The 12,794-nt window shown below is 42.1% G+C and overlaps 1 protein-coding gene across 1 annotated transcript in view; it reads right to left on the bottom strand.

Moving 5' to 3' along the window:
- Nucleotides 1–3,465: 3,465 nt before the first annotated feature.
- Nucleotides 3,466–12,794, bottom strand: part of TMEM260 (transmembrane protein 260) — a 639,752-nt gene continuing 630,423 nt past the window's right edge. Inside the window, exon 16 of the mRNA XM_078660365.1 lies at nucleotides 3,466–3,613. Coding sequence (XP_078516491.1) covers nucleotides 3,596–3,613 — 18 coding nt within the window. The 3' untranslated portion in view covers nucleotides 3,466–3,595. The remainder of the gene's footprint in view (nucleotides 3,614–12,794) is intronic.

The following is a 12,794-nucleotide window of genomic DNA, read 5'->3' as shown; positions in this document are numbered from 1 at the left end:
TGGACCTTCCAATAGGGAAATAACTCATAGGTAATAATGTACAAAATGCTTTGTAACAACTGCACATTTTGTGAAGAGGATGACTATTTAACAAAATCACCCTTTGTTTCTCAATGGAAAGTATGCAGGCTCTATTTCTGGGCTTGTAGACGAGCACACATACTGTGACGGGTCTTCTGTGGTTTTCGAGTCTGTGGGCTTAATTTTGTAATAATGTGCAAAAATAAAATAATTTGCAATATAAAGATAAACTTGATAGGTTATTCCTAGGCTCACCTACGCTTAATGGCTGCATATATACTGAACTCAGACTTTTTAATAATGACCTGGATTCATACCCAGAACAGGAAGCCCAAGAGCCTCACACAGGAAATGCTTCCATAAAATACATTTTAAAACCTAGAAATTATGGCATGACTTCCAGAGTCCAAACACCTCAGGTCGAGCCCGTGGACTTTACTCAAAATTTGAAAGGGTTCTTAAGTTTTACAGTGTTCATGTGTAGTCCCATTGGCCCTATTTAGAGTGCATAAGGCCTCTATGCAGTCTTAGCAGGGTAGGTGGATCTTTCACGACTTTTTGGCAGATGTCCTACCCATCTATCAAAATGGGTCAAAATTGTGCCTTTTTCAGTTTAACTCCCCTAGGAAACTTTGCTTTCTGCTTCAGCAAAATTCTCTGGTCACAAATGAGGAAACAGTTTTTCTCACAGAATTTCGGATCAAATATCAGGTTGCCAATCCACGAATTTGTGGATGTTAAATTATTTTCCTTTCTTTTTGCAAATCCCAAAAAGTATGCAATAGCGCTATGCATTGCAAAGACCATGTACAGTAATCACTATTTGCCTCAGAAATGGCTCAGTAACTGGGCAAAGGCCTGTACTTGTGCAGGCCCAGGTTCAGGCAGACCATGTTCACAGTGTACACGGAGCCCATTACGTATGCCGGAAGGCCATGTGCAGCTGGTTCTGTGGCACAAAGGCTAGTGCATGCCCTGAATGCCATGGACCCATACACAACTAAGTCAATGGTGCATTTCGTGCACCCAGAACCAGCTGTGAATGGCTGAGCACTTGTATTTCTGTTAATGTTTAATGTTATTGAAGCAGAAAAAACCATAACTAAACTTTAACAAAGTTTTTTCTCAGTGAAGTTTTGAAACATGATCATATATGACATACCCCTTTGTTGTGTCCAACTTCCTAAGTGCCCAACTCACACAGCACATGCCCATTAGCCAGCCCCGGTGATTAACCTACCATGCACCCAACTCCAGCTACACATGGCTTTCTGTCCAACCTCTAGCAGATGGCGCTTGACCATGCAAAGCAAGAGTTGGCCAAATTTTCTGTGCACCCAATCCAAGATGTGCTGCTTGGATTGGGTGTTTATTAAAACGCACAAAACCAAGACAAAACACTAAAGGTACCTTAAAAATCACAAAGTGAAGTTAATTACCAAACATGAAAAAACACAGAAATTGACGAGTTATGGTTAGCAGAGAATACCATAAATAGCACAATTAGCATGAAAACCATAACTAACATCTCAAATGCTAAATGTAGTAACTAACATTTTGCTAGATTAAATGATACAAAAACCACACTGAATGTTAATCCCACAAACACTGTTACTGAATGGACCCTGCATGGAATTGTAAACACTGACCAGAAGGGTTTAAATTAATGCCCTGAGGCAAAATCTCACGGCATGAAAATGGCTGCAGGAATATTAAACGAGACTCTATGTTTTAGCCAACACTCCGATGCATTCTGGGACTACTAGTTGCTCCTTCAACATTATAATAAACAGCTAAAGTTTTAAGTCGAAAGGTGGCTTTAGTGATTATCTTTATGTCTGTTTATTAGCAAAGGTAAGGTGAATAGCCGTACAGTTGTCAGTATGAGGCGATCGTTTTCAGGTCCTGCGTTTTTATGTTATGCTCTGGAAACAAGGTTACCTGCAGTTAGATACTGCATGTCCTCCATGCTGGCATTACAAGCTATCTCGAGCCTTGGCTTATTTATCATTCTCATTCTTTAAAAGGGAACGCGTTTGGGTGATTCACACATCTTAAAGGCTCATAGTGCCTTTGCAGTCAGACTCAACATGCACAGTGCACTAATCCCCTCTGTGCATGTCATACTGTCATCCTATAATGGAAACTGTCACTGCCTTGCCTGCTTTAGACAGAGTGTCTCGGGCTTACATGACACTGTTCCTATGGAAGGATTATTCTGGTTCCAAGTGAGCTGCATCATGGGTGTTTTGAGCTGGGGAAGCTCACTTAGTTGGGAGAAGTAGGAGGGCTCCAGCTTTTTGATGTTTCACCTCGTCTTATCATTGCACTGTGCAGGGTCCTCACCTCTTGATACCTAGGGCTTCTGTTGTGATCATGACCTTGCAGTTCCATCTGGCAACTACTTAGATGCAGCAGATGCCTATTGAAGCTACTGGTGAGACAAGAGCATTCAGTGACTTTTACCAGAAAAGTTTAAAAAGCTGCCGGCCAATAGTAAATCACCATAATATCTACCTATCATGTACTAATGTGTGTAAATATGTAGATGATGCAAATATGAATAAATTAAATTCAGAATCACAAATTAACTGTTAGGTAACATATATTCACACCAGCAGGAAAAGTGCTTAACATTATGCATCTATCAAGAAACAGCTTTGTAACCATATACGGTGGTAGACTATATACAATTAAGTATGTTGTATTGTAGGTTCCTACAGTGTCTCTATGACTCATACAGATGACAACTGGCATGACTTGTCCTGATGAAGGCTTGAGAAATAGACCCGAGTTTGAAACAGTGTCAGCTTTTACATCTACTAGCATATATAGAAGTACAATACGTAGAACGCACAAAACCACTTTACTTATTGTTCTTTGCATTTTAGTATGTCCCATTAAGCAGGCGCATAACTCTGTATTATGCGTGTTGCAGATTGAGAAGTCTCTTCACCAAAAATTCTAAAGCCAAAAAAATGCATATTCTGTGAAAATAAGTCATCTATACATACAAGCAGAATATGCATCAATTGTGGGATTCTCTGAGCACAAATAACACAAAACCAATTAACCCCAGGGGTGGTGTAGTGTAATTCCAACACATTGACTTGCATAACGAGATGAAAGCACTAGATAACCAGGTACTTGTATTTGGTTGCTATACATTTTCGTACAATAGCATTGTGTTCAGCTCCAAATTATTTTATTTTGCATCACAGATAAATCCAGACACTGTATACATTAAAGGAACACGGAAGTAAATGTTAAACATTCCTTGCTAGGCCCACTTGCTTATGCTTTGTCAGTGCAAGCTTTTAGTCCCATGAGGAAACTAGCTGAACAGCTTAGTAAATTGACATTAAACATTTTTGGCAACAACACCTAAAGGTAGTAAATAAAGTGTACTAGAGTTTGACCTTGTTGTCAGTCCTTCTTCTTCCACATGAAAGCCTACAACCCATGTTTTGTTGCGTTATGTTGGCACGAATTGAGCAAACAGTCTCCTCGCTTGGATCGAATTTCCTGTTCGTTCAGCCATATCGATTGCTGTTTCTTGTATTTCTCACTGGACTCACTTGAGTTTTCTGGGCTGGAACAAATGAGTTCAAAGTCAGCTATGTTTTTTGTGTGTTTTTTTTCTATTTGACCGAAAAACAATGTTTAAGCAAACAGATAAACGGAAAAGCCACGCAGAGTGAGAAATAGCTGCACACAAACAAGATATTTTGTTAACACCTGAGAGACACAGCCATTGCCATACATTTTCGTGAGATACTGAGGAGCAAGTGTTCCCATTAAATAAGAAATTAAAATGGTTTTCAGGGGATATTTTTATTGGTTGGCATACGAGTTCCTGAAAGATAAATTCGAAATGCTGTTTGCTCTTTCCACACTAAACAGATTCATGTTTGCTTCACAGAGCCTCAGTTTTATTCTCATCACAATCTTTGGGGCTCATTGAGCGAAAAGCAATAGAAACTGTTCACTACGTGAAGGTAATTTAAAAAAGTAATCTAGTTTATGGAAATAAAGGTATCAAAAACACAAAAATACACATCTTCCATGTAAGTGTTTTGCTTCAAATATTTGACATGGAAATCTGTATAATCCGTTTGGGGGCATTCAGGTTCAGGCAGTGTTTAACATCTATTGATGTGAATTTTTACAAATGTTTGTTTAAATCGCAGGCTTACAAATGTTTGAGGATAGCAATGCCTCGTGTTGAATCGTCAGCCATGGCGGTGCTTATCGCAGATATGTCTCCAGTTAGATGGTGCTCATATGAACCACAGTCCCTGCACATAATATTTTTTTTAATCGTTTGCCAACACGGGGAAGATAAAAGCATTGCCATTTGGTTTACTCTCTGTTGTCAAAGCTTTATTTTATACCAACAGTGAAATCTTTCCCTGCATATCAAACCTGGGAAATGAGGATGGAATACTGCAGGATCGTGGAAAAGGAAGTATATAAGGGTAGATGGTGCATGAAGAAATATGAAAAAATATAGGGAGGTTGGGAAGTGGAAATGATTCAAGAGGAAACGCAGTAATGGACACCTTCTTTGACGAGGATTTAAGGCACGGGCTGGAGACCTTGAAACATTGAGGAAGCAGTGATTACATGGTATATACTTTGTGCATGGAACTGAGATTAGACTGTACTTTTGGGATAACTTTGGGGAGAGTGGAGGGTTTTAATGGGATGTTTACAGCTTTGGTTGTCTTTTTAAAACAATTAAAAGCAAAATTGAAAATTACAAATAACAGTGAAATCTTAAGGATTTGGTGGGCCCTCAGCAAGGCATATTTTTGGGGACCCATCCGGAACAACTTTAAATTTTATTAGCTTTTTTCTGCTAAATCAAGCCCACATGATGCAAAACAATGCTTAATCATATGCTAAAAAGTTCAATAAAAGGATGACACAAAAAAATGTTAAAATAGGCCTTGCCTGGGGTACAAAACTCCTAAAGGTGATACCAGGCCAAGTCAGCAGTAGAGGAAGGTCGAGAAGAGGGAGAGACCTTAAGATAAGAAATAAGTTGAAAAAGAAAGTTCACTTTCCTAGGGGGCTCCATAGAAAGTGGAAGCACTGGGTAATTGCTGAATAAACAGATGTGCACTTATTATGAATAAACAAACAAGCTTTCATTCAAACAGATGGAGAACAGGGGTCTGATGTGACCCACACTACGCTACTTCTCTTAACTATGGGCCTAATTACAAGTTTGGTGGTCCATAGGACCGCCAAACGGCGGTAGAGGCGCTGTGGGGGGCGGCGGCCGGGGACAGCTGAACAAATGGTCCAACTGCAGGATTACAACTATGGCGGACGTACCGCCTCAACCTCCAGGGATCCGCGATCCGTGGCGGTGGTGCGGCAGTCTGAGGACTGCATAATGCTGGCAGTGCCACTGCGGCACTGCCAAGCGTATTATGCATTTCCTCACCACACAGATTTCATGGTGGGGAGCCCGCCATGAAACCTGTAGTGGTGAGGAAACTAAGGGGGCCTGAGGATGCATGCAGGGGCGCCTCCCTGTCTGCATGCACCCCCTTCCCAGCACAGCAAGTACTGCACAGTCCGCCATGCAGAAACAGGATTTGGTGTTCCCATTATGGTACCTTTTTAATAGGCACTGCTGGGGTAAAGCCAAAGGACAGCTCTGCCAGACCACGAGTAATATGGTGGGCGGGCAGCAGTGAGGTTTGGTGGTGTGGGAGTGGGGTGGTGGCATGCCGCTCCCACACTGCCAAACTCATAATCAGGCCCTAAGAGAGCAGTGACATCCCTGGGTTCACTTTTCACTGAACAAACTTGGCAAGATGCCGGAGGATTTTCCCAGAATGGCACATTTTAGTCAAATGCGCAAGCATGGACTTCAACACCGATCTCCTATTTTCTAAGTCTATACTTTAGCAACTAAATTGCGAGAAATATAATTCATGGAAACACAAACATGATTATTCTTTGGTCCAATTATGAGTCCAAAATGTTTTGCAGAAAAAAAGTAAAAGTATCACTTTGATACAACTTCAAACCCACACAACACCGTACTTTGAGGCATCTTAGGGAAATTCTGTGTATTTTTGACAAAATGTAAATTTTCACTTTTTAATATTGGTTTATCCATAGTTTTATAATCTTGGAACATCCTTATTATTTTCAGGGTATGCTATGTTTAAGATTTAAGGTGTGGCTGGCTCTGATCAGAAGGAAAATGACTCACTTATGTAGCACATCAATAATTGGTTCTTCATCATTGATTTAGAATGTGCTCCAGGGCTTCTGTCTTGATTGAGTGGCTTACGGAGGGACAATATTTATATAGTGGCAGATCTCATGATATCTCATGTCAGGCAAGAGTGGCTCATGGAGTCCTATTTATTTTTGTGTCTTGTAGATGAATATTTAAAATGGAAAATCAGAACTACATGTGCCAGAATACATGCAAAGAAACCTGGAGAAAATAAGCATCTCAAACCTGATATGGAACTATTTGTCAGCTTTTTATAGTGCACTCTAGCTAGCATGGGCAAAGCCTACAGGTCTGTGTTGATTTAATGACAACACATACGAGCACAGGCTGCAGCATGTATGGTCTGATCACTACCTTATCCTCTTCACCCTGAATAGATCCATTACTCGCCCGCCCCCATCAGCACCCTACCTATGAAACCTACACGCAATCTTCACCTTATTCCACCTGACGAACTGGAATCCACAATTAAAACCCGCTTACTTCTCCCCCCTCTCTCTGACAGCACCAACGACTTAACTAACCATTATAATAACTCTATTCTTGAAGCCCTCGATCAAATTGCTCCAATTAAACTCAAACAACAAAAAAAACCACCCTCCCAAATCTTCGTTCAATTCCGAACTCAATAATGAAAGACGGTCCCTCAGACAATCTGAACGTGTTTGGAGGAATCATCCAACCGCAGATAATCTGGTTCCCCTCAGAACTGCTAGAGCCCAATACAAAAAACACATCTTCAACGAAAAAGCCTCCTTTCTCCGGTCACAATTTGACCAGGCTAGAAACTGACCTAGAGAACTCTTTAACATTGTTAAAAAAACAAACCTCCACTGGCCCTCCTAAAATATTAGCCTCTATTGACAAATGCGAAGAAATTGCCAGCTTCTTTACGAATAAAGTCAATAAGATCGAACTATCCTTCTCTTCCCTCCCCTCTCACTCCAACCTCCCTTCATCCAACACACCCTCCCTAACACTCCTAATTCACTTTCGTCCACTTTTCCCACACCTCATGATCCATCTCTAACCCTCCCTGCTCTCCCCAAACCAGACCCCTCTCCCAAGGGCCTCATAGCTAAAAACAATGCTTCATGGAGAGAATTTAGTCCAGTTTCAGAATCCTCGATCATTAATATCATTGCCAAACTCAAAACTTCCTCCCACTCCAAAGATCCTCATTCCCGCCCATGTGGTCCAAGATCTCAAATATACCATCGCCCCTATATGGACTAATATCGTCAACTCCTCTCTTTCCACTGGTTGTGTCCCGGCCTCCCTTCAGCTTGGTCAAATCTCTTCCATCTTGAAAAACACCTCTGCCAACCCTAATGACCTTAACAACCTACGCCCTATCTCTAACCTTCCCTTCCTCTCTAAAGCCCTTGAAAAATGTGTCCTATCACAATTAGAGAACCACATCCCCGCCTTCAATCTCCTTGAGGTTTTCCAATCAGGATTTAGAAAAGGATGTAGTACAGAAACTGCTATGTTAAATATTACAGATGACATTCATCGCTCCCTAGACAAAGGTGAATCCTCACTACTAATCCTCCTTGACCTCTCGGCGGCATTTGATACTGTCCACCATCCCACCCTTCTCAACACTCTCAAAGATCGATTTGGCTTGGAAGGCACTGTATACAAATGGTTCTCCTCATTCCTTCAAAACAGATCACAGCAAATCAAGCTTAGCCGCTTCCTCTCTAAACCTCACCTGTCTCTCTCGGTGTCCCTCAAGGATCCATCCTATCCCCAACCCTATTCAATCTTTTCATGGAACCACTCACCCTCATTCTCAAACAAGCTAAAATAAGTTACCACCTCTATGTCGTTGATATCCAATTATACTACAGGATCAAATCCCACAAAGACATTCTTCACCTCAATGACACATTGACTAGAGTACAAACCTGGTTCCATCTGAACCATCTCAAACTGAGTCCGAAAAAAACTGAAATCATCCTTTTCACCCCCAAAAACAATCCCCTTCCCATTAAACGCTGGGTCAATGATATCAAAGCACTTAATTGCTCCCTCTCCACCTCTAATTCTGTTAAATCCCTAGGCATCAGCATCAACCAGAATCTTAATCTCATCCCCCACATTAAAAATGCAGCCAAGAGTTCTCTTTTCACCCTTCTCCACCTCAAGAAAATTAAACCTTTCATTCCAGCTGATGATTTCAAAATCGTTGTCCAATCGCTTGTCCTTTCCAGGATTGACTATGGTAACGCCACACTTGCCGGCACCCCTAAAGTCCATCTTGCACCGATTAAATCTGTTCTCAATCTAGCTGCTTGACTTATCTCTAACTGTAAAAGATTTGACCACATCTCCCCCGTCCTCAAACATCTCAATTGGCTCCCAATTGAAGGAAGATCCACCTGCAAGATTGCCTGTCTCACTCACAAAGCTCTTCACCAAAACACCCCCTCTTACCTTGCAATCAAACTACAAAAAGCAGGTTGCTCCATGTCTCTGAGGAGCACTAACTCCCTTGTATTGATCCCACCCAGACTAAAATGTCAAAATACCCAATTCCCTGCATTCTCTGGTAATGCTCCTACGATTTGGAACTCTCTCCCCAAGGACCTTCACTGCAACCCCACTTACACTCTTTTCAAAAAAGAACTCAAAGTACTTCTTCTCAACAAATATTGGGGTATCTAATGTTATTGACTCTGATCATGTCCACTCTATTCTCTTCTCTGGTCCCCGCCCCACTCTTTTTCTTACTCTCACTCACCCTCTCTGCACCCGCTTCCCTCTCTTAACTTTCAGAATGCATTTTCCCCTTAATGTATCTCTCTGTTTCTTTGCCCCCCTAGATCTTCTGAATGCAATACTATATCCCTTGTGAATTTTTTGCATATTGTTAGTTTTATCTTATTTTGTTTTCCTTCCTTGTAAAGTACTCTGAATGCAATATTTTATTCCCTTGTGAATTTTCTGCATATTGTTAATTTTATCTTATTATGTTTACCTTCCTTGTAAAGCCCTCTGATACTCTTGGGTCCAGCAGCGCTATATAAAACCTTTGAAATAAATAAATAAATAAATTGGTAGCAGTGGTGTTATTAGTATTGCAATGGAGGTATTGGTAGGGTATGGTATAATAACTTCACAGATTTTACTTAGTGGAACTTAACATCGCAAGTAAGTACATCAGGTCTTTACATGACAGGTACGTTTTTGTATTTTAAAAAGCAGTATTTTACTTCGCAGGTAGGGTTTTTTTGTCATTACATATGTGTAAATGTTTATTAAAAACATATATTTATAACATATGGTAAATATATAAATATTTATTTACACCTATATATTGATGAGGAAATGTGAATTTAAGTTTCTTTTAACACTGTTTTTTCACTAATTTCTAAAGAAGTGATATATTTATTCATCGTTAAATAAATAACATATTTATAAAGAAACAAATAAAGTAAGAAACAGTTCATTATATATTTGGTTATTAAAGCTAGTAATATTAGTAAAAAAAACAAGTATAGCATAATCTGGGGTGGTAGTCAATGGGGCATTAAGTAGTGTGTTGGGTTTGGATGGGTAGTGTATGAGGGTAAGGAGTTTTTAGGAATAAGGGATGGTAGTGTGTAGGGGCCTTAATATGTTTTTAGGGATATGGGGATGTGAAGTGTATAGAGGGAGTGAGTGGTGGTTAGGGTTCGGGGATGGGTAGTATATAGCAGTATTAGGGTGTTTTTGGAGCTCAAGGATGGGTAATGTATAGGGATGTTAAGGTTTTTTCGGGTTCTGGGGAGTGGTGAATAGGGGTAATAATGGTTTGGTATGGTTCAGAGGTGTGTAGTGCTAGTGATAGTGAGAGATTTTACAGTTCAGGGGTAGGATTATAATTACATCATGTTAAAAAAAATTAATATAATTAATGAACATATTACAATATAATTAATATTAACAGTAATTCATATTAATTTAATATTTTTAAATGTTAAATACAATATAAAAGTAGTTTAGTCGCCAGTAGGTAGTTATAGTTAGGACCTGATTTCTATTAAAAGCGTTTTTTGTTTTGCCAATAACTTTGGCGTTGTTTGAAGAATCTTCACGAAATTTTCAAAACTAATTTGATGCTCACTTCAGCTCCTGTCTTGAAAATGTCGGCATGATCTCTCCAGTGGGGCTGAGAAAATGGGGGGATCCCAAAATGCTTTTTCTCCTTGTTAATTTCCATAGGAAACTTTAGACATGGCTACAGCCCGAACTGCTGAGTGGAAATACAGCAAATTTGGTAAAAAGGCAGCTCTTTTTGTTAAATGGTGTAAATCCGTTCAGTAGTTCCTGAGAAATGTAAAGATTTCTCAGATATCTGTGGCCGCGGTGGATTCACGAACCCTGCTGATTTCATGCCTGAGATCTTATTGGCTGCCAACACTTCAAACCAGGAAGTGTGCCAGCCATCTTGTGACTCGGTTGAACCGAGTCACAAGCAAAAACAAAAACATAAAAAAAAGAAAAGGGGGCAGAGTAGAAACACTCTGACCCCTATACCTGTTCAAGGGATCCCAAAGGATTACTAGGGCCCCAAAATGTTTTCTTTTTAAAAAAGATTTTGGCAGGAGTTGCGTTTGGATCTGCAAATCCAACCGAAAATTTAAAAAAGAGAAGCGTGGGATTCCGCCCTTCGTTTAAGTAAGCCCAAATAATAATGATGGGGACACCCGCGCGGGCCTCACGCAGCTCCGGTGGACCGCCATCTCCCACTGGCTATATTTAAAAAAAAATGCTTTGGGGGCTGAAACACTCCCATGCTGCCCTGGGCACAGCCACCCCAGGGCTTGAATACTGAAATGCGGGCAGGCCATGCAGCCCCTCTACATCCCGGGGACTGTCACCTCCCCTAGGCTATATCTAGAAAAATGCATGGGGGTCCAGCCCCCCACGCAGCCCCGGGACATCACCTCCCCGGGGTACAAATGAAATAACGATGGGGGTCCGGTGCGGACAACTGACCCCGGGGACCACCAACTCCATGGTGCGATACAGAAGTTGGAATTTGGGCCACGCGGCCCGGTCCAAGACCCCTCCATGGCCCTGGGGACCACCACCCCCCAGGCCTGTTCCGGTAACATCCCATGGTGCCCACTCCCGGGATATTGCAGTTTGCTATGGCTTGGCGGGAGCACCGCTCTGCCAAACCATAGCAAACTCTAGCCCGCTTCAAGGAAGCAAGAGCGTAGAAAATGCTGTCGCTTACATGAAGTGGAGTAGAATTGCTTTTGGGCAGAGGGAGCTGCATGTCAGCAGCTTCCTCTGTCCAAAAGCAATGCTGGCTCCCGCAGGAGGCAGGGAGCCGCAGGGGCCACTCGGGCTTTCAGGCTCCCTCTCGGTCACCAACAAGAGACCATGTCCCGGGGGATAGGGTCCCCGGAGCAATGTCGGCCCGGGTACCGGTGCTGCGCAGACCCCATTCCCATTTTTCAAAAAAGGTTAAGGCCTGGCCCCCGGGGATGGGGTCCCTGAGCCGAAAGTGGCCCAGGGAAGAGGGCCATGCGGCCCCTCCTTCTTTTATTTAAAAATAAAATTGAAAAAGGAAAAGGCCAGGCCCTGGGGAATGGTGTCCCCAGGGCCCAAAATGGTCCAGGGAAGGGGGGCCACGCAGCTCCCCTTGATAAAAAAATTTGAAGAAAAAACCGCTGGCAAATCGCCAAGGCCCTGCCCCCTTTCTTTACCACTCTGCAAATGCACCTTCTGGGGTGCTGCTGAGGGGGGATGTAGTCCCCTTGGCTGCTGAAGATCCTTAGGGGCCAACTAGACCTCCTGTTACCTCCGGTAAGTCCCCCACACCATTCACATACCCATTCACAGAGCCATACCATTACTTACACATCCACTCACTGATTCATAGATCTACACACACATCCACTCATACACCCACTCCCTCACTAATACAGCCATTGACATATCCACTCATATACCCATACAGGCACTCACACACTAAGTGAGTCAGCCATATACCTACTCACACACCTAGGCACTAACCCATACAGTCAGTCACACAGCCACTTACTCACCCAAACAGTTACACGCACACCCACATACTTACTCATACAAGTAGCCACACATACTCACTCACCTATACAGTTAGTGACAGAAGCACGCACTCATCCATATAGCCAGTCTCATATTCACTCACTCATGCATTTAGTCACTCATATACCCGTCACTCACCTATACTGCCTTTCACATTCCCAGTTACTCACCCATACAGATACCTACACTTAATCATCGACACAGCCATACAGACACTCACTCACCCATGTAGCTTCTGAGACACACACTCAGTACTCCTTACAGCCACTGACTCACCCAGTCACTCATCGATACAGGCAGTCACATGCCACCTCACCCACACACACAGATACCCAGACAGCCATAGAGGTAGTCAGACAACCAATCAATCACCCATATATCCATTCATGTACCCACTTACACACTCATACACCCACTTAGACATCAACTGACAGAGAGA

The sequence above is a fragment of the Lissotriton helveticus genome, chromosome 9, assembly GCF_964261635.1.
Source record: "Lissotriton helveticus chromosome 9, aLisHel1.1, whole genome shotgun sequence".
In the NCBI taxonomy this organism is placed as follows: domain Eukaryota; kingdom Metazoa; phylum Chordata; class Amphibia; order Caudata; family Salamandridae; genus Lissotriton; species Lissotriton helveticus.
The sequence above is the reverse complement of the archived record's forward strand: the minus strand, read 5'-3'. Positions and strand labels throughout refer to the sequence as shown.